The sequence below is a fragment of the Ahaetulla prasina genome, chromosome 1 (assembly GCF_028640845.1).
Source record: "Ahaetulla prasina isolate Xishuangbanna chromosome 1, ASM2864084v1, whole genome shotgun sequence".
Taxonomy (NCBI): Eukaryota; Metazoa; Chordata; class Lepidosauria; order Squamata; family Colubridae; genus Ahaetulla; species Ahaetulla prasina.
Window position 1 is genome coordinate 160,401,602 of NC_080539.1, and position 23,197 is coordinate 160,424,798.

The following is a 23,197-nucleotide window of genomic DNA, read 5'->3' on the forward strand; positions in this document are numbered from 1 at the left end:
CCTCCTCTTGTTCAGAGGAGGAGGGGGAGGGACAGAGGAGATCAGGGTACCTCACTGAGTTCCATGAAATGGCAGTTTAAGCAGTGTTTAAACTTAGACACATTCATGACTGGATCTCTTTGGGTCTGAATCCAACTTCATAAGAATTAGTAGGCTGGTCAAGTAATTCCTCTTTGATGTTTTCCCAGCCCATTGACCTCTCTCTCCAAGGAGAACAGTGCCATTGTGTCATATACAATACATATACTTACTTATTTCCTGGGACTTCAAACAACTTCAAGCCATTCAGTTATACCAGGGGTAGTCAACATTTTTATACCTACCGCCCACTTTTGTATCTCTGTTAGTAGTAAAATTTTCTAACCGCCTACCAGTTCCACAGTAATGCGCCATGTATCATCGTCTGCGCATGCCTCTCGCGCATTGTGGATGGGTTGGGGGGGGTGCCAGCTACCAGCTCTGCTTGTCTGTTACAGCTGTGTGTGTGGGGGGAGATGCGTGAGCTATTCTGGGACGAGGCTCTTTTGCTTGCGGTCGCACTATAGCGTCATTTAGTTTCACTTATGTAACATGAACTAAACTTATGCGCGGGCGTTACAAATAGTAAATTCTCAGAAATTTAAATTGTCATGGGGAATTTTATGAAAATCTTATGAAAATGTTTTTAAATAATGCTATGAAAATATTTTAAAAAGTCAAATTAAAAAAAAGGAAAGTGCTTTAGTATCGGACAAAACCCCTACCGCCCACCATGAAAGCTGGAATGCCCACTAGTGGGCGGTAAGGACCAGGTTGACTACCACTGAGTTATACCATAGTTTTGTAAGAAGGTGGATGTAAAAAAGTTCCAATTGCTTTTCTTTTATCACCTACAACAACTACTTATCTTGATGCAAACTGATATAAAAGAGGCCCTCAAGAGCAGGAAGATTCTCCGTTTATCCAGAAAAATCGAAAGGATAACTTACCAGAGCTCAAACAATTCACTATTGTGCTTCCCATCCTAAATTGCTTCTTACAAGTAAAAATAACCTTGTTTCATACAAGGTAGGGCTTTGAGGACTTCATGTATACTAGCCAAACGTGGGAAGACACTCAGTACCTGCAATCATTAACTCAACTCAAAGTGTGAATTCTAATTTATTCCTTGCAATGGACAGACCTGCTCCACTCTGCTGAGGAAACAAGCATGGCAAGTCCTACCATAGGGAAGAGCAGAAGCAACCTCCAAAACTCAGCTGCTCAGCCGAGTGAGATGTCAGAGAACTTGACCTTGAAGCGAGAAATTGGCTTAACCAGTGCTATCTCACTCGTAGCTGGAACTATGATTGGATCAGGTATTTTTATGTCACCAGAATGGGTACTGCATAACATAGGGAGCCCTGGTGGTAGTCTCATTATTTGGGCAGCCTGTGGTGTGGTGGTCATCTTTGGCGCTCTGTCCTATGCTGAGTTGGGAATTTTAATCAAAGAATCCGGGGGTGACTACATTTACATCCTGAGGACTTTTGGGTCCCTTCCAGCTTTCCTTTTTGCATTCACCTCAATCATTGTGGTAAGGCCTGCTGGCGTGGCAGCCGTCTCACTGAGCTTTGCAGAATATGTTCTGGTGCCATTTTATTCTGGCTGCTCCCCTCCGCAAGTCATGATCAAGTGCACTGCTATAAGCTGCATCCTCTTCCTGACATTGGTCAACTGCCTCAGTGTCAGGTTAGCAACATCCATGATGAACATATTTACGGCTGCCAAGCTCTTGGCGCTATTGGTCATCGCAGTGGGAGGACTAGTGCTGCTTGCTCAGGGGCAAACCCACAGTTTCCAAGATGCATTTCAAAACACCAATATGGAGGCCGGAGCTATTGGAATTGCATTTTATCAAGGTCTCTGGTCTTTTGATGGATGGAACGTCTTGAACTCGGTGACTGAAGAAATTAAAAAACCTGATGTGAGTGAAGACTGCTTTTAATTTTTTAATAGATTAATACATTATAGATTAATTTATGGATTATACCTGAATTGTGATTTTATTTTGATATTTTATAGATGGTTGGTTTAGATCTGCAGATTCGACACTCAAATGACCCAATTTTCTGGAAATTGTCTGTACAGGTCATTTCTGTCTGTTTGGCTTAGGTTCCCAGCTTTCATTAAAGAAACTAAAAAAGTAGAAATCACTGAGTAGTAGAGCTAGTGGCATGATATTTTTCTAATAAGGCTAGACAGACATGTATAGGGAAGAAAAGAAGAGACTTACAATGTCATTATCTTAAATGAGAATTTCTATATTTCTTTTTGTTGGAGATTTGTGTCCAGCAGGAATGCTTGTTAGAGAATACGCTCCTGAGCATATATAAATGCTAAAAGAATATCAAGCAATTAGGTGGCATCAGGTTTCGTTAGTAAGAAAATCCTTATAATATAGTTGTCTTGGATGCAGAGTATAGTCTTCATCTAGCTATTAGTGTAGCTCTGTTCAAAAATGTTGCATTTCTAAATTAGCAGAGGTTCAATGGGCAATCTGCATCTCTGCATCCAGTAAATGTTGCCTTGATGAATTGATCAAAGTATCACATTTGCATCATATTAGAACACATGGAATGCAATGCACGTAACATTAGGTCACCCGGCCTTATGGAACTGGCATGTGGTAATCCTATTTCCTCTTCTACATTAAGCACAATTTAATGCTGGAAAATGCTGCAATTTCCAAAGAGGCTTTCCTAGGCTATTAACTAGAATTGGGAGGGTGGGAGGAATGTATCTCTGTATTTAGGGCGGAGAAAAAATTCAAGCATGGCATTCTTTCAAAAGCTCATCCATTTTTAGGCTTGCATGAGATCTAAAAAAAACGACAGGCCTGCTTTAATGAATTAAATGCCACTTGTTAAAGCTGAAGCCACCAAATGACCACTAGCTTAAACTTTGTGAATTGTAATATCGTGTACATAGAAAAATGGCTAGAGTTATGTTGCACACGGTTGCCTTTTAATTTTCTTTTGCATCAATATAAATGTAATTAGTGTAAAGTTCTGTTCAGATCAATAAGCCACCCAGCCACATCCATGGGGAGGTTAAAAAAACCCATCAAGATGACAGTTATGGCATGTAACTGTAGAAGAAGAGCAGGTGGAGCTGGGGACAGTGTTAAACATGTTATAAGCTTAGAGTACTGATGTTGCCACAAGCGATCCAAGTCCAAGTCCCCTTGAATTTCTTTGACCTTATCTAATGCCAATTTAATGCTGGCCATTAGTTAACTAGATTCTTGTGTATCAGCTTGAAGAAATTTTCTGTGTGCGGCTTAACCTATTTTTCTGAACCTTTGTACCTGACAGCAATTGAAGCCTGTTTGTATATATATGTGACATTGCTGTAAATCAAATAACTTTTTCACAGCCTGAACACCTGAAAGATGTTGACTCTACAATTTTGCATGTACAATTGTCGATTATATGATTTTCCTTGTAAAAAGGAGTGATGTCAGCCCTTTTGGCTAAACAAAACCTAGAAACACACTCTAATGAAATATAATGAACTGTGCTCCATTAAGATAGTCTTAATGATGAAATCTTGGAAGCCTGGTTGTGAGTTACTTTCTTATCTCTTATATCCTGTCTACGCTGTGGCCCTTGCAGTGCCTCTGCAGTTACATGATTATAATTTGAGGGCTCGGCAACCTGCCCACATTTATGATTGAATAGAATAGAATAGAATTTTATTGGCCAAGTGTGATTGGACACACAAGGAATTTGTCTTGGTGCATCTGCTCCCAGTGTACATAAAAGAAAAGATACGTTCATCAAGGTACAACATTTACAACACAATTGATGATCAATATATCAATATAAATCATAAGGATTGCCAGCAACAAGTTATAGTCATACAGTCATAAGTGGAAAGAGATTGGTGATGGGAACTATGAAACGATTAATAGTAGTGCAGATTCAGTAAATAGTCTGACAGTGTTGAGGGAATTATTTGTTTAGCAGAGTGATGGCCTTCGGGAAAAAACTGTCCTTGTGTCTAGTTGTTCTGGTGTGCAGTGCTCTATAGCGTCATTTTGAGGGTAGGAGTTGAAACAGTTTATGTCCTCCCCCCCCCCCCCGGCCTTCCCACCCTCCTCCCAATCTGTGTCCTTTTGGCTATCCTGCATTCCACTTTACTCTGCTCTGCTGCACTTGCTGTCCTGTCCACCCACCTACCCCCATACTGTACCATTCCTGCTGCACCCAAACTGTCATCCCTCATCAGTAGCAGGAGGAAGAAGATGGCAGCAATCATCTGGGGCAGCATGCTATAGCAGGTTGACAGAGTACAGGAAGGTGGGGAGGCAAGGCAGAGTGAGGTCATTGGGGGCAGCAGAGGTGATGGAAGGCACAGTGGCAGTGGAATGCAGGATAGCCAAAACAGCAAAGATAGGAGAGATAGGTGGGTGGGGTGAGTTAAAGCATAGGTGAGCACAGCTGGGCAGGAGAAGTCTGAAGTCCTCACCTAATAACAGTGTGGTCCTGACATAACAATGGCATACAAGGCTACCGAAATGGCTGTCACTAAGCAGTGGGATCACATGCTCTTTTGCCTAATGGCTACATTGCTTAGCAATGAAAATTTCAGTCCTAATTGGTCATAATACCCGGTATTTGCTCTGGGAAGTCTGGGGGGGGGGAAGGGGGAGGGGGGGGGAAATGATACATGGATTGATTATTAATGTACAGTAATTTTTGAAGATATGAAATTAAAATTTAAAATGATATTGGGGATGCCCGACTGCCATTTCAGAAAGAAAAGGAGAGAGAAGTAGAAGGAGGGAAGAAAGTAGGTAGGAAAGTGTAGAGAAGGAGGAGGGGAATAAGAGGGTTAGATAGGGTGGAAGAAGGGAGGAGTGGAGAAGGAGGAGAGGAAGTAGTAAAGTGAAGGAGATGAGGATGGATGGGAAAGTAGTAGAGGGTAGAGAGGGAGGTTGTGAAGAAAGGAAGTGGCAATCGGGCAGGCCTGAATCAGTAATAAATAAAAATTAATGATTAATGATGGATAATAGTTTGTACATAAATATGATGTTGGAAAATGGAAATAAAAATTATTTATAAAAAAAAGAAGAAGAAAAAAGAAAATTTCAGTCCTATAATGAAGGATGCTAAGTGAGGACTTTTCACGACTCGAGGAATATTTAAGCCCTTTTTGTTTATATCCTGGCTCTTGCCTATTTCTTTCCAGGCCATCTCCCTGTGATATCCTACACCACCTTCTCCACCTTCTCCATCTTCCTTCTTGTGTGCACAGAAATTCTGAGGCCAGAATCATGGGAGCGAACTGTCAATTTACTTCTCTCTTCTGCCACTAGTCCCTTTGCTGAAATCACTAGAGAAGTCCTATAACACAACGGTCTTAAAAAAATAGGCTTTTCCCTCAGACCTTTAGGTTTTAGCAAATGAAATCAATCCTATCAGAAAAGGGACTAAGAAAATGGTGAGGTTGCATCTGAAGGCTCTATAGCAGGGCTGTCAAATTCATGGCCCATGGGCCGGATGCTTCACCTGCTGGCCACGCCCATGCCCGGTTTAGTGAAGGGGGAAAAAAAAGTCACGATACGTCATGTGACGACGCCATGATGACACGAGTCTGACACCCCTGCTCTATAGTGTGAAGTACTATCTTGGCCACTCACTGCAACAGAAAGCAAGGTTGTCCCAGAGTTTTCTTTGACAGAATTTATTGAAGGGGAATGGAAAATTTTACAGCTGGTTTTAGTTTGGTTTAATTCAGAGATTGCTAGTCCTTGGGTTCCGACGATTCATTAAATGACTGCTCAGTGTTAAGATGGCATGGAACAACTTAGGACTGGTCTGCGAAGTTGCAGCCATTGCAGCATTTCCATGGTCATGTTATCATGATTCAGGCACTTGGGCACCAGCTCACAATTATGACGGTGGCACTGTTCTGTGGTCCTATAGTTGCTGTCTGTGACTTTCTCTGATGGCTTTCCACAAGAAAAGTCAATGGGAAAGTTAGCAGGAAGCAGCAAGTCACTCCTGCAGCTTTATTGCCTTCCATCCCTGTGCTCCTCAAGTGTCTGGCCCAGCACCCAACCACCTGCCCATGCGCCATAGTGCCCATCTGTGACTCCCATCCATACCTCTCCCTATTTCTCTGGGACTCTACCACGGTGGCACAGTGGTTAGAGTGCAGTACTTCTGCTGATTGCCTGCTGCCTGCCATTTTGCAGTTCAAATCTCACCAGGCTCTAGGTTGACTCAGCCTTCCATCCATCCAAGCTTGCTAAAATGAGGACTCAGATTGTTGGGGGCAATAGGCTGACTCTGTAAACCGCTTAGAGAGGTCTGTAAAGCACTGTAAAGTGGTATATAAGTCTTAAGTGCTATTGCTATTGCTACCTCATCATGTATTACTTCTCATACACAAGGTCCTCACTTAACAACCCCATGGTCCTGGGATTACAATGACAACATTGCTAAACAATGCTTTCATGTGACATCATGGTTTATGACCACATCACTTAGCAATAGACATTCTGGTCCCAATTGCTGTTGTAATGTGAAGAACCCTGTAGAGACCTTTTTAAAAAATGAACTGATGAGGAGGCTGCTTTCTTAAACCTGATGTGAGGAATGTCTAGATGTGTGCTCTGTTTGGAAATATGAAAATAATGCTGGTGCTGTTTTAATGAATAGAATTACATAACCTTTAGCAATTACTAAAAATAAGTGATGCATTTGGTCAAAGACCGAAGCATTTCTTCTGAGGCATTTTTGAAATTTCCACAACTCTAATATGAACGCAGAGAAGATAATGAAATAATGTCAAGAGAGTTAGTAACAATTCTGTTCCAAGACGTATATAACAATAGCAATAGCACTTAGACTTACATACCGCTTCCTAGTGCTTTTACAGCCCTCTCTAAACGGTTTACAGAGTCATCATTTTGCCCCCAACAATCTGGGTCCTATATGTTTGAATTACTTCTAAAAATGAAAAATACTAAGATCTCTAGGAATAGATAATAATTATACTAAATCAAAATTCTATGAAACAAACATGTAGTAATATTTTAGATACTCAAGAAAGAAACACAACTAACTGAATGGAATAAAAACTGGGTGATATTTTGTGAGAGAATTTTGGATAATATATAATTGAATTAAAAAAATATTTAGCCTCTGGAAGAAAGTTGAGAATTTGGAAAGCAAATATTTTGCCCTGTCAACTTTGGGGAAACATAAGGTATGTTGAGGCATATATGTTTTGTCTGTAAGTGACTTTTTTTGTTTTAATCGCAATAATATGCGTGCGAATAACGGCTTTAAACCTCACCAAAAGGAACGCAATCCCCCCCCCCAACCACCGAACCCATTAAATGACCGCCACAAGAGCACGCAAGGACTGGCTCCCCACCCGACGGGCTACCCCCAACACCCGCCCTACCCCTCCCACCCCTTAAAAATACCCTATCTAAAAAACCCCAAAGGCTCTTTCTCTTCGCATGCCACCTCTGTAGGTCCCAAGACCCGTCATTGAGGCCATCCCTAGGTAAAAAAGCGGGCCATTCCTGCGAGGCGGGGGCACCTCGCAGGCGCAAGAGTTCCAAGGCTGAATATCGCATAAAGTACATAAATAGGAGATAGAGTCTGACGAGAGGTAGTACCGTCCAGGGTGGCAGAATATTATATCAGGATCATATGGATACCCATCATCCAACAGCTCTTCAGATGGTGGCTGGCATAGAGATGGAAAAGATTGAAAAATGGGCAGATAGAGTCTATGATGACAAAAGAGCTACTGCTCTGCCCAAAGCTCAGTCCTAAAATCCATAACATGAAAAGGGTAGTAATCCTCCCTCTGTCAGTGGTGTCCACAGATGTTTCCCGGCAGGTCCTCCAATAGGTCATAAAACGGTTTCCAATGATCTTCCCCAGCAGTTCTAAAGGAACAGCCATGGCCAAAGAGTCTCAAGTGGTCCGTGCCAGGTACAGAGTTTGGAGGCCGTACGGGTCTGGATGGGGAGGAACAGGCTCAAGCTCAATCCCTCCAAGACGGAGTGGCTGTGGATGCCGGCACCCCGATACAGTCAGCTGCAGCCGCAGCTGACTGTTGGGGGCGAGTTATTGGCCCCAAAGGAGGGAGTGCGCAACTTGGATGTTCTCCTGGATGCACGGCTGTCGTTTGAAGATCATTTGGCGGCCGTCTCCAGGAGAGCCTTTCACCAGGTTCGCCTGGTTCGCCAGTTGCGCCCCTTCCTTGATCGGGATGCCCTATGCACAGTCACTCACGCTCTTGTTACCTCCCGCCTGGATTATTATTGCAATGCTCTCTACATGGGGCTCCCCTTGAGATGCACTCGGAGGCTTCAGTTGGTCCAGAATGCAGCTGCGCGGGTGATAGAGGGAGTCACACGTAGCTCCCATGTGACACCTCTCCTGTGCAGACTGCACTGGCTTCCTGTTGCCTTTCGGGTGCATTTCAAGGTTTTGGTAACCACCTATAAAGCGCTCCATGGCTTGGGACCTGGGTACTTACGGGACCGCCTTCTGTTACCTCATGCCTCCCACCGACCAGACGCCGCACAGAGAGGGCCTTCTCAGGGTGCCGTCCGCCAGACAATGTCGGCTGGCGGCCCCCCGAGGAAGATCCTTCTGTGGGGCCCCTACTCTTGGAACGAACTCCCCTGGTTTACGCCAAATACCTGACCTTCGACTTTTCGCGAACTGAAAACATATTTCTTTGTTCGTGCGGGGCTTTCTTAAATTGTTTAGTTTGACTTTTAAATTTTCTCTTTGGTTTTAATTGGGGTTTTTTAGATTCTTAATTATTTTAAATTCGGCCATATTGTATAATAAGTTTTTTAACTGTATTTTAACTGTATATTGCTTTGCTTTTTTATTTTGGCTGTACACCGCCCTGAGTCCTTCGGGAGAAGGGCGGTTTATAAATCTAATAAATAATAATAAAAATAATAATAATACAGATGACAATCCAATCCAATACAAGATCCAGATGACAAACGTTGCAGATGACAATGCAACTATTCCACCACTGCAATGCAGCTATTTTAATCCCGGGAAGAAGCAGGCCTAATTAGGCCAGGAAACCTCCACGCTCCCACCACTCTTTCCACCTAGATATTTCAGGGCTAAAGCCTCTCCAGGCCAGCCCCTCGCTCCAAGGTCACAAATCCTATCCAGGTCTGCCCATTCCACCTGGCCCAGCCTGACCACAGGGTCCGACCAGAGACCTCCAAAAGGGCCAGCACGCTGGAAAATGCCGCCAATGAAACCGCGGCCCAGAGCACGGGTAGAAAGTCTTGGGCGGGAGCCATGGGGGGCCCAACACAGCCCTTCACCCCCACATCAAAGTGGAAGTGAAAGGAGCCGAAGCAGACAAGGAACCACTGGATGGAACAAGCAGGAGAGAAAAAACAAGCCGCGGTCTCGCCTTCACCGAGAATAAGCCGCGGCCTCGCCTCACGCCCCATGCCTCACGCCCAGGAAAATGGCCGCCGTCCGCAGCTCGCCCTCATCCTTCCGGTCTCGTTCTCAGCAGCCGTGGTTCCGAGAAGGTCCATAGACCCCTCCCACGGCTGCTTGAGAGATGGCAAGTCCGACCGGGGGGTGCAAGCCGCTCCGCAAGCCTCCTGGACGCCGCCATCCCTCCGTTAATCCCCGTCGGCGGCTCCGATCTCCTATCGAGCCGCCATCTTGTGCATGCGCAGAGGTTAAACTTTGCATTTTAACTGTTGTTTTAATTTTGTATATTGAATTGTTTTAATCTGGCTGTACACCGCCCTGAGTCCTTTGGGAGAAGGGCGGTATAAAAATCTAAATAATAAATAAATAATAAATAATAAAGGTGTAGTCCCAGGTCAAGGGTCAGCAACTTTAAACACTCAAAAGTGCCATTTGGACCCATTTTCCACAGAAAACACCGGGAGCCACAAAGGTCCTAACCGGAAGTCCCCCATTCAATTCTGGAACTGACCGGAAGTCCGGTTTCCCCACCATAGATTTTCCTCATAGTGCGGCATTCTTTTTCCTCTACCTATCCTAACTGAAAGCCCTATCAATTGTGGAGCTGATCAGAAAACCTACCCCTTGCCATAGAGTCTCCTGCTTCCCACCCCCCCACCCCCACCCCTGCCAACTGGAAGGTCCTTTCAAAATTGTGGCACCGACTGGCGACAGGGAGCCACAACAGAGGGATGAAAGAGCCACATGCTGACCCCTGTCCTAGGTAATTAGGTAATGAAACGTCTGCAAGAAAACAACCAAGCTCAGAGACAACCAAGGACCCCTCATTTCAATCCTGAGCTATTTATATTTCCCTTTATTGGTACTAAATAATTCCACATAGAAACAAATTTGAAAAGAGCTAATCAGTCTGTGCGGAAAGATTTGACCGAATGCAGAGTAAATCAATATTCCAAGTTCTAATTTGATAGTTTTCCTTAATGTGAGCCTTTTTGATGGTACGTTTAAAAAATAACTCTATACTGATATTCAAAGAAGATTAAAAAAGTACTTGTAGCTCACATAATGTTCCATATATTTATATTATTTTAATGCTACTAATTACTACCACATAGCTCAAATATGGAATAAATAATGATCTCTAAGAAGTAATATGTGAAATCTTGGATTTCTAAATGCATTAGCATTTTTAAGAGTAAGCAAATAATTTTAAAGAAATAAATAGGTTTCTGTATCTAATGAATTATTCCATTTACAATTGTTTGAAGACTTCAGAAACTCTTGACGGATGTTTGTTATTCAGTGGACTTTCTCCCCATTTTGTCCGCATTCTTTAGCTAATGTTTCACTAGATATTAACAAATTGCTGCATAATTTATTGCTTAGAAACAGCAAGAGTAGGTCCATGCCAAAAACAGAAGTGTGTTTGCTGCAGGTCATGGAAGCAGAATATATAATAGAGTTCATACATTGATCTGCTTTCTACATAATCATCATAAACATTACTGTCAGTTCTGGCACTGGTTTACTCATGGCTAATTCTCAGAGCAGTCATCCATTTTATCTAGGCCAACCTAACAGCAAAGCATTTATTACAGAATCATTGGCTATGAAGATTATTTTTAAACTATATAGTTATAAAATATTATGTAGAGATTTTATAGGGGAACTATTGAATGTGCCGTTGCTGATCTGCACCAGAGCATTGTGCAGTCTTCAGGCATCCATTTAAAATATATTAATGATGTTCTTTCTTTCCTTTTTTCTTCTTCTCTTGGTTGAATTACAAAGATGTCTGGAGAGAAGGAGGGAGTAGTGGAGGAGCTGCTCCTCTGCCTCCTCTTCTTGTTCTCCAGAGAACTGTCAAGGCAGAGATTTGACTCTACACCTTGAGGCACGCCTCTTGGTTTCCCTGGCCAGCCTCTCCCTGTGCATCTCCCCTGCCACCCCTTCCTTCTCTCCAGAGATCTGTCAAGGCAGATGTTGGACTTGGAGGAAACTGCTTCCTGCAACCTTTTTCCTCCGTGCTTCCATGTGCAGCAGTGTTGCCCTCCACCTCCTGCTTTGCCTGTGGGGGAGGGCACCAGATAGTGAAATGCCAACACGCAGATATCTGGGATTGAGAGAAGAATATCTCTTTTGATGTGCTGCGTTAATACCAGGGGTGGTATTCATTTACCTTCATTACCGGTTTGTAAATGTGAGGATGCCCGCCTCCTCCATGCATGCGCAGAGGGTCAAAAATGGGATATGATGTCCGGGCGGGTGGGCAGAGCCTCCCACTGCTGGCGCTACCGGATTGCATGATCCGGATAGAACCGGCTGAATTTCACCACTGGTTTACACACATACACAAACTATTCCAAATTTGGAGACTTTTATCCACATCTGGGCTGGCAAGCTGTCAATCATGCCTGGGCTTGGGGAGAAGGACTTCTCCTTTGTCTGTGGATAAAGGTCCCCAAACTTGGAATGGGATGTGCATGTGTGTGTTTGTGCGCATAAGCACTTGGCTGCCAGCAGTTTGGGGAGGCAAGAAGTTGGTGGGGCACCAAATTGTCCCCATGTCAAGTTAGATGATGCGACTTGTTCCGTGCTGACTCGGCCATGCCAAGCCGGTTGCATGCACCTAGTCATGCCTACCCAGCCATGCCCATCTGGCCACTGTGAGTCGCGATAGACCCCTCCAAAGCCATGTTGAGAAATCAGTTTTATTAGCTGAACTACTAGAAAAGGCCCAACAAAATCTGAGACCAACTTGCGGCAACGTTAGGCAGAAGGCAATGTTTTTGTTGAAAGCCACATCAAATCCTCTTGGCTCCCTCTTGTCTGTGGGTGTCTGCAGTTTGTATGCAAGTTGTGCCAGATCTAATTCTTCCTGTAAAAAAACAGTGGGCAGCTTGCTTCTCTTGCAGGAAGTCAGAGATATGAGGAACTGCAGATGCAAGACTCTGGAGGGCAATGTACAGGCATAGAAGCCATAATTTGCATGAAAAGGAGACATGCCGATGTAGGAATGTATTGTGTTTTGTGGGCAAATTCTACAAGTGACATAAGCTAAATTTAATTGTGTTGCTGATGAGAGACATAGCATCTCCCTCTTAGATGCTGTTGTGGCTTGTCCGCTCTCACAGCAGCCGGGGCCTTCTTATCTGCTCCCGAACACGGAGGAATGTATGCCTCCCAGCCCCAGTCCTGGCTCCATGCCCAGACAAGCTGAAGAGGAGGGGGCATCTCCCGGTCCCAGCCCTGATTCCATGCCCAAGCAGGCTGCAGAGGAGGGAGCACCCCCCGGCCCCAGTCCTGGCTCCATGCCCAGGCAAACGGAGCAGCTAGACCCCTCCCCCTCTTCCACAGCATGTGAGCCTGAGGAAAGTTTACTTCCAACAGCTGCTGATTGGAGTGACCCTCGCATCAGAAGATTGGATAGGCGGAGGCAACAGAAGGAAGGGAGGGACAGGCCTTAATGAGTGCTGAGTCATGGAGCCACACCCCATGGCCTATATAAAGGATCTGCTTTCTGGCAGTCTCTGAGTCAGGCAAAGTTAAACTTATCTTGCTGAAGTCACTTACTGGTCTCCTGCCTGCTCTGAGGACTTTGCTAGGACTTTGGGCAGAGCTGCAGAGGCAAGCCTGATTCGGATTTCCCTGACCCGGCCATCAGCGGAGGAGTGGGACACGACAGATGCTCTTATAATGTTGGGTTCAATCTCCCAGCTTCTCCACATGGTTCCAGATGGTGAGAAGATATATTATATAGTTATTTTCATGCTTATCCTTATATATATATACTGTTGTGACAAAATAAATAAATAAATAAAAATAAAAAGATGACAAATGACTGTCAATGTCTAATAAAGGATTTGGAGGTAAACTGAGATCTGTAATTTGAGATTACATGCTTGTGTAGGCCTGCATACCTGAAAATGTGGTCTAAAAAAGCTGTGCCATTTCCTGAGCTGAGGCCCTTGCAGGCAATGAAATGGATCCTCTTTGTAAACAAATTGTAAACAAATCCACCTCTGCAAGAATAGCAATAGCACTTAGTCTTATATACCACTTTACAGTGCATTATAGCCCTCTCTAAGCAGTTTATAGAATCAGCATATTGCCCCCAATAATTTTGGGTCCTCATTTTACCCACCTTGGAAGGATGGAAGGCTGAGTCAACCTTGAGCCTGGTGAGATTTGAACTGCCAAATTGCAGGCAGCCGGCAGTTAACAGAAGTAGCCTGCAATACTGCACACTAACCACTGCACCACCGTGGCTCAGAATTCATTTATTTCCTTAAATTTATATAGCCACCCCTCTTACTTGCAAGATTTTGAATGGCTTACAAGTTAAAACAGAAAAAAACAAACCTTGTGTAAATAAAGCTACAACAATTAAAACACTACATTAAAAACATGCTGGCATACCCCTATAGCAGGTGGAGATCAGTAATAAAATCTATTGATAATGTGTCCCACGGTCACAAAGGTGAATTTGGTTTGCTGCAAACAGCTGCCTTTCGATGGACAGATTTTACCTGTCATCCCATGACCGGATGAAACATAATCCCCAATATCTGCCCTTATTCTTAGGCACCCAAAGTCTGTAAGGACCTAACGCTGGATTTTAAACAGTCTCCCATAACCAGCCATTTATTGTCCTGACACAGTCATAACAGTTATTCCTATTAAGGAAGGGGAAAATATAAACAACCATTGTGAAACAGTTACCCTTCTTCAGGCATGAAAGATGATAGCTCATCCTGTGGGGCTTCCTGTAGGTCATTCATATGAGTCCCAAAATAAACAATGCGTTTGTTGCTTCTCTTTAATTTGAGCTAGCAAATTCACAGTTTGTCTACCTGCCCCCCCAGCCTTTCTAACTGGCCTAACCTTGATGGAGAGATGAAGTTGGTTAACTGCAGAATTGTGACATTGGGAGCAGTATAAAGAAGGCATGGGCAGGGCATCTGGAAACTTGTTCTGGGAGCTTGATATAGGAGAAATATAAAAATTAAAATGGGCGAAAAACTGTGCTCACTTGACCTGCCAAGCAGGGGTGAAATGCTCCTGGTTTGGACCAGATCAGCCGATCCAGTAGCAATGGCGGCAGGTGGTTCGAAGAACTGGTAGCAAAAATCCCTGCCCCCCCATGCCCAGCTGAGCCACATGATCGTCAGAGACTCTTTTTTTTTTTTTACTTTTAAAAGCATTTTTTAAAAGGTAAAAAAGCTGTTAGGCAAAAAATGGGGGGGGGTTGTTTGAGAGAGAGAGAGAGAAAGAGAGGGAGGGAGGGAGGGAGGAAGGGAGAGAGGAAGGAAGGAAAGAGGAAAGAAAGAAAGAAAGAAAGAAAGAAAGAAAGAAAGAAAGAAAGAAAGAAAGAAAGAAAGAAAGAAAAAGAAAGAGGGAGGGAGGGAGGAAAAAGGAGAGGAAGGAAGGACTACAAACCTGGCACTAGATGGAGCGTCAAGGGATAATCCAGGGCTGGAAAGGGCCTGGAGTTCATCTAGTCCAGCCCTGCTCTAGCAGGACATTGTTAGTGAGTTTCTCTCTTTTGATCCCCTAGTCACGTATCCATGCCTACCCAGTCACATGACACCCCTCCCCCAAGCAAGCCAGGCCCACCAAGCCAGGCCCACAGAACTGGTAGGAAAGAAATTTAGATTTCATCACTGCTGCCAAGGCAAGAGAGTCTGTGCTTTCTGCAGAGTTTCTATGAGAAGTTTGGTCCTGGAACAGCTGGGATAACCCTCCTAGCAGGTGCCTCCCAGGAGCAGGTTCCAAATCCCATCACATCTGAGCAGGTGGATGAAGCCTTCTGCCGCCACCGCTACCAGTTCGCCTGATCTGGTGTGAACGGGTAACAACCCACCACTGGTGACTCCATTGTTGTGTAGGAAGCCCCACCCCCTCCTAGAAAAATGAAATATTTTGGGAAATATTCAAAAGTCAGGGTAGAGTATTTCTCCTAAATGAGAAATGGGAAAACCACCTTAAGGGAGGCAGAAACCAGCCCCAGTTTCCCTGCCCCAAGCAGAAACTGAGGAAGCCAGCTTTTAGAAATGCAGATTTGGTAATACATTCGGAAAGACTGGGTCAGAAAGAAACTTAGATAAGCAACAAACAAAAAATTAGCTCAGACAAACACCTAGGATTTGCATTTCCCCTTTTGCCTATAGAGCCAACCATGACCCATACACGGCCCCAAAGGAATCCAGAAGGTATAAAAACCCACCCACTCTAAACTCCACTTTGTCAGCTGTCCCAGAATCATATGTGGTTCTGCTACATCAATCATCTTTCCAATCAGCCTCCAGCCTCCATTTTATTTCTAGTGCCTTTCTCTCAGCTTGGAACTGAACTAGATGGATTTTCCTTCCAACAGTTGGAAAGCCAACTTTACAATAAATAGCTCTGTGAAAATGCCTTTGGCTGGATGAAGCAACCTAGAATAAAATACATAAGACGAGAAATCCAACATTCCCCCCCGACTGCCTGGAGGCCAAATGACCCAACCACCACATTGGATGCATTGGTTGGTACCACAAATGGGTGGGTAGGTCCGGGGTGCTTGAGAAGTGCCTGTGAAGAGTAATGTTCTGTCGCCCCACCTCGCATAAGAAGTCACATGAACAAATGACGTCTACCAGTAATTTATTTTTACAAGCTGACCTGAATCCCTTTAGTAGATAAAAGTGCTGGCAGCTACTTTCCGAATGCCTGCCAAGTTTCTTATCACCTCTAGAAACAGGAATCAGCGTATCTGTAGTCCGTTACTGGAGCAACCAAGAGTTCAAAGAGTAGTCAGAAGTCATTCACAAAGTCCAAGCCTTAATTCCAAAAAATATCCCATCCGAAACTCACAATATGCAGTTTTTGTCCATCACAGAGCCTGCAGAGCAACCCCACCCACTTTTATCCCCTGTGGGGCATGGCTCAGTGACTCAGCAATCTCTGGCCCTTCCACACCTCTTCCTTTGCTGTGCACGCCTCTCCCTCTGACGCTGCCTGGGATCAATCCAAGGTTGATTTTCATCACTCCCTATTAGTGGGTGCTCCGACATGCCTTCCTCCTGGTCTTCAGCTGGAACCTGAGGTGTTGCCAGAAAGGAGGGTCCTGGAGAGGGAGGCCTTGTCAGCTCCTCCTGGCCTTCAGCTGGAACCTGAGGCATTGCCAGAAAGGAGGGTCCTGGAGAGGGAGGCTTGTCAGCTCCTCCCCATCACTTTCAGAGTCATCTTCCTCCATGAGGACAGGCTCGGGAGCCGGAGTCACAACAAGTAACAATGTTTAAACTGCTGAAATGCTGCTTGTTCTTGAGTAGTGAATTTTCATCTTTAGTGAATTTTTATCCTTTCTTTAAAAGTTCAGTTGGTGGCTATATGTGGTGGTCTTCCAAATTAGGGATGAATTTCTGATAGAAATTAGTACATTCCCAGAAAACTCTTGTACTCTGGTCTCATCCAGAGGTGGGTTTCAGCAGGTTCTGACAAGTTCTGGAGAACCGGTAGCGGAAATTTTGAGTATTTTGGAGAACCGGTAGTAAAAATTCTGACTGGCCCCACCTCCATCTATTCTCTGCCTCCTGAGTCCCAGCTGATCGGGAAGGAATGAAGATTTTACAGTATCCTTCCCCTGCCATGCCCACCAAGCCATGCCCACCAAGAACCGGTAGTAAAAAAAAAATTTGAATCCCACCACTGGTCTTATCTATGAAATTGTTTGTCATCCCTAAGTCTGCAAGAGTGGAGAATTGCATTTTCTGGCCAGAGTCAAAACAAAGAGTAACAGGAAAATATCTTTGCCTGCCTTTGGCAATCTGAATATTTCATAATGGTCTGAAGGTCCCTTTTTGGAGCTCTTGTAAAAAGGATCTGCAAGGTTTCCCAAAACCAAGAACTTGCAGCAATTCTGGCAGATGTTTATTATAAGGTCAAGTTTATTTTCAAAATATTATTTTAATTTTGTTTTATACCCCTCCACTATTGCTTCTATATGTAACAGATTGGACACACAGCTAATGGACCAAAGGCAAATTCCTTGTGTGTCCAATCACACTTGGCCAATAAAGAACTCCAATCTAATTTCATCTAACCTTCATCTGAAAGGTTGAATGAACCTTTAAAAAACAAACACACTGGATTATGATCTGAAAAGGATTTTTGGTAGTCAAATTAGTAGTCAGGTTCTTTGAAATCCAAATCATGTGTATTTTCAAAAAAGGTTTATGTTTTTCAGAAAAATAAGTAGATTCTCTTGAATTGTCATTTTATATCTTCATGCATCAACAAGCAGTAACTTGTTCATTCAAATTTTTTTTAAAAAAACTTTTAGTAATTTATCTGGTGTACTTTTAATATTTTTTCAGAATTTGTCTCTATTTGTAGGGAGATCATGCCATTTCTATCTCTAATTAGGCACTAATTTTCACAAGAAAAGCTCATTGGTCTGTCCATAAGTTCTTTATAGAACATTGCTTTATCTTCATTTGGGGCATAAATTCCCAATTTTGGAGTCTTAACTTCATGCAAATTAACTTCCATCCCAACATATCAGAAGCTACCATGCTCATTAGTCAATATGAGTTATGGTTGTAGTTGAGGGTTTATATACAAAGCAACTCTTTTTCTTTTTATTTGTTCCTGCTGTGATAAATTCTTCACCTTTGTAAGTAAATTATATCTTGGTTTTTTTCCAAATAATGATTTACTTTTCCTCTTCTGAGGTGCACATATTCCATTTATATTCCACTGACACAATTATAATTCATACTCAGGCCAAATATTTAGAAAAGTCAATACCTGCAATACCTAATTATTATTGCTGTGACTTTCTTGTTAAATCTGTAAAGACTGTTGGGTAGTATTTATCTATCTATCTATCTATCTATCTATCTATCTATCTATCTATCTATCTATCTATCTATCTATCTATCTATCTATCTATCTATCTGTATTGTGTCCAGTTCTCTGATTTTTTTCTAGAAATTTTCTCAGTTTCAGCAGAGAACACAATCAAAACATCTACTATTTGAAAATAAAAATTATTCCTACCAGCTTGTCCAATTGAAATGGAATCCTTTTCTGTTTATGTAATTCAGAAAGTACACTTTTCTCTTATACAATATTCTGATTGGAGTTACTTTGAGCACCATTACATTTGTATTATCAATCTTCAATCTTGTATTAAAATGCTGCAGAACTTGGTCTCCTTTTTTCTTCCTGACAAAGTTCTCCAGGATTTATTTATTCAATTTTTATGTGATCCATCTGCCTATAAGGCAACTCTGGGTGGCTTATAGATGTCCTTGGAACTTTCGCAAATGTTTGTATTTATTCTATAAACTTCATCAATTTCTGCACCTGTATATTCTTCACCCTATTCTAAAAAAATTGATAGATGTCTTCACTAGAATCCACTGAATCTCAGAGGATTTGCTCTAAATCTCAAACAAAATTTGTTTTCTCTCAAAGTTATGTTATCACGCATCTCATTTGACAGCATACTACCACTAGTAGAAGTATATCCTGAGGGCTTCAATGAGTTCAGTATGTTTAGGATTGCAGCCATCATAAAAAACATAAATGTTGTTTTACGTAATATTATATTATAGTTAAGGTATTGGAATTCAGCCTGAGGGACCCACTTGCAAAATCTGATTTAGCAAATGTGTTGATTTAGAGCTGTTTGTTTCCTTTCATCTTGATTACCTCACAGAGTAACTGAAGGGAAGGGTGATGAGGAGGGTGGAGTGTTTCCTTATGCATGCTTCTAATAGAAGAAAGGTAGTATTTAAATGTAGCAGTGCATCTCAGAAACATTCAGATATGTGGATTTCCTGTGTGCATGTTGGCTAGGGTATTTGGGGCACTGAAATTCACAATCTGAAACACTGATTTAAAGATTAAAATACAAAACTATGACCTTTTAGCAGATGAATGAACATAAGAAATATTATATACGATGTTCCTTTTAGTCTTATTTTGTTTTCATAGCTGCACATTTGTTGTTTGGTGTTGTGTTTGCTTATTGAACCATAGTGGTTTCTTTTTTTACGAAATCTTCGTATTTTCTCTCCTCCACCTTTGCTTTTCGACTATGTGAGAAATATCTGAAATTGTGTTTATATATTTAGAACTCAGTATCAAAAAGTTATGCAGTGCCACACCTATACATCTACATAACTCATCACTGTGCATCTTATTTTCTTCTCTCTCCAGGTGACTCTGCCAAGGGCATTGATGATTGCTATTCCTCTGGTGACCTGCTTTTATTTGCTTGTAAACGTCAGCTATTTTGCAGCCATGACTTCTGTTGAGTTTCTGACTTCAGGTGCTATTGCCATTACCTGGGGGTGAGCAATGCTAAATACTAAGGCATTACCAGCCTATTCAACATAGGTGGCTACATTTTCTCTAGCATTCATGCACCTGCCCTCAAAAACACTTTCCATCTCCAACATGTGTCATAGCTTCAGCCTTGCAAAACATTGAAAACCAATAGCATTTATGTACAATCTTTTTGCAGGAGGAAAAGGAAAGGAAAGGAATTACTGAAGTATTGAAGTAATGATGGTTACTCCAGTCATATTGTTTGAATGGGACATGGAGCTTGAGAAAAATCTTTAGTATTATGATTTCCTCCTCTCCCTTTATGACATCTCATTCTAAGTGGCACTGTTTTGTAAGCTACGTTAGATTGCTGGCCTGGTTTAGTGATTGATTTATCTTATGATCCTCTGTGTGTATATGTTCCACAGGTGCAGAGTGGGGAACTATGGCCCAGGGGTGAAATCCAGCAGATTCTGACAGGTTTTGGAGAACTGGTAGCGGAAATTTTGAGTAGTTCAGAGAACCAGTAGCAGAAATTTTGAGTAGTTTGGAGAACTGGCAAATACCAACTCTGGCTGGCCCCAGAGTGGGGTGGGAATGGAGATTTTGCAGTATCCTTCCCCTGGAGTGCAGTGGGAATGGAGATTTTGTAGTATCCTTCCCCTGCCATGCCCACCAAGCCACACCACGCCCACCAAGCCACGCTCACAAAACCAGTAGTAAAAAAATTTGGATTTCACCACTGCTATGGCCTCTTTATGACTTGTGGTCACAAACTCCCAGAATTCCTGAGCCAGCATCGCTAGCTCAGGAATTTTGGGAATTGAAGTCCACAGGTCCTAAAAGGGCCATAGTTCCCCACCCCTGCACTAATGCATTAATCCCTTACTACTTTACTTCCCTTGTCAGCAATCAGCTCCCTGTGTTCAGAAAGGCACATCATTATTCCTTATGAGTAGTCTGCTCTGTTTACACTACACTGTGCTCACCTATTTTTCTGAAATTAACAACCAGTGTTTACATTTGAATATAACCTTGCCAGATTTCAGAAATTTCTGCTCCAAAAATATTTGAACACTTCATTAATAACAAATATTTCTTCTGTAAAATACATTGAGGGGAAAAAACCTGGCATTTTTTAAATGAAATTAATTGAAGCCCCACTAATTTTAAAGGCATATATTTGTAGTGGTATGATATTTTGCTATGTCTAAGAGAAACTTAAGAGGACTCAACTTAATGTATAAGTTAAAGCCTGCTTTATTACAGACTTATATTAGAAACCCAATTGACAACTATGGTAAATCTGGGAAAATTCTACTTTGATCAAGTACAATATATGAAGTAAAATTTTGGGAATTTGTAGAGAAAGCTAAAATGCTTGTTGCCCGTCAGATGAAACAACAAAAAGAATTGAATATTTTCTCTGAAATTAAGGCCAGAGGTAACCAGTTATTTAATACAGGTAGTCCTAGACTTACAAGAAGCTCTTTTAGTGATTGTTCAAAGTTACAGCACTGAAAAAAGTAACTTATTATGACTGTTTTCACACTTATGACTGCAGCAGCCCCATGGTCATGTGATCAAAAGATGGATGTCTTGTTAATTGGTTCATATTTATGATGGTTGCCATGTCCTGGGATCAAATGATCCCATTTTGTGACCTTCTGATCAACAAATTCAATGAAGAAACCAGATTCACTTAACAACCATGTGACTAATTTAAGAACTGCAGTGATTCACTTTTTAACTGTGGCAAGAAAGGTTGAAAAATGGGACAACATTAGATTAACAAATGTCTCACTTAGCAATCTAAATTCTGGGCTCCATTGTGCTTGTAAGTCGAGGACTACTTATAATATGGAGTACATTAACTATCAGCGTTTTTATTTTTACTATTATGGTCAGTGATACAAATTAAAAGATTTTACAAACAAACAACAACAGATTAATTTGGGTAAACCTACTGAAATGGAAGAACTTTTCCCAAAACATAAAAATAATTTGATGCTATCGCTGATGCTACAAGAAATTATAAAGACAGTTAAATCTATGGCAGTGTTCTCTATGGAGACAGCCTTAGGCTCAGATGAATTTCAGTTGGATGGTACAGAACCTTCATAGCTCAATTGGCACTTTTAATTTATGTATCAGATTTATACCCTGGCAAAATCACAAAAGACTCTCAGCAGTTCCCAATGCTAACAGAGCACAATATTAAACACAGTTATCTTAAAATACATTTTAAAACTCACAACATGATATATACATGGTTGCAGACCCCCAAAGCGCCCAGCCATTAAACTTTTTTCTTGACAGTTAAACAGCTGGATACAAACAACTGTCCTTTCCAGAGGGCCAATCCCATCATTGGGCTAATCTGACTACAACAAAGAACAAATGATAATATCACCCACATCCAGACAGCACAACTGCTTGGAAGTGAACACCAAGTTTAATGGGTGCTATAGTTTTATTCCCCTCAACTCTTAACCCCAACCTGACCTAAATCTGACCTACTCAGGGACCAATATCCCATCCCTATCCTTCCCCCATCCTTCTTCACTCCATTCAACTATACTACAGGGGTCAGCAATCTGTTCAAGACCATTCACAACAATCCTGCCAGGCAAAGGTGGAGAGAAACTTCCTCCACCATCTATAAATCAGAACTCACAAAACCCAAAGCAGACAATACATAACAATACAATAATCCAGTCTTTCACCTGTCCCAACACAGGTAAACAAAATCAATTATCTCTCCACCTGTAACCTCAATAAAGCCGCCAAAAAGAATGAGACAAAATATAGACGATTCCTGCAATTTCAATCAGGCGCTAATATTGTAGGAGTCCTCTCCAGGGGAAAAATACGATTAGCCAGAACCCTGGTTAATATTATTAGAGAACTCTAAGGAGTCATTCAATCTCACTACATTCCTCTCTTCATTTAATGAGACTTATTACCATATTATTAAAACCAGGGAAGGACCCCGCCAGATGTGCAAGTAATGAGCCAGTATCATTGCTTAACTTAAATGGCAAGATATTAACTATGACATTGGAGAAGAGATTAGTGTACAAACATAGTGTCATCTCTAATTTATCCAACTCACTTTATCCAATTCAGTCAGGATTAATAAAAACAAACAGACAGACTGGCATCTATAATGCTCATTAGTGATGTACATTTTGGAAATAGCCACAGACGATTGGACTCATCTGTTTTAATTTTGCTGGATATTGAGAAGGCTTTTGGTATAATTTGTATTAAATTTCTGGGTTATGAATTTTAAAAAGATTTAGATTTGATTTTCTAATGATGGGGAAATAGGAGATCAAGAACTCATCAGAACGTGCCATAATATCAGGTTCACCTGATTCGCCAGTTGCGCCCCT

The 23,197-nt window shown here is 42.1% G+C and overlaps 1 protein-coding gene across 1 annotated transcript in view; it reads left to right on the forward strand.

Moving 5' to 3' along the window:
* Positions 1-1,161: 1,161 nt before the first annotated feature.
* Positions 1,162-23,197, forward strand: part of LOC131196563 (b(0,+)-type amino acid transporter 1-like) — a 36,140-nt gene continuing 14,104 nt past the window's right edge. Inside the window, exons 1-2 of the mRNA XM_058179464.1 lie at positions 1,162-1,945; positions 19,689-19,822. Of these exons, the coding sequence (XP_058035447.1) occupies positions 1,190-1,945; positions 19,689-19,822 (890 nt within the window). The 5' untranslated portion in view covers positions 1,162-1,189. The remainder of the gene's footprint in view (positions 1,946-19,688; positions 19,823-23,197) is intronic.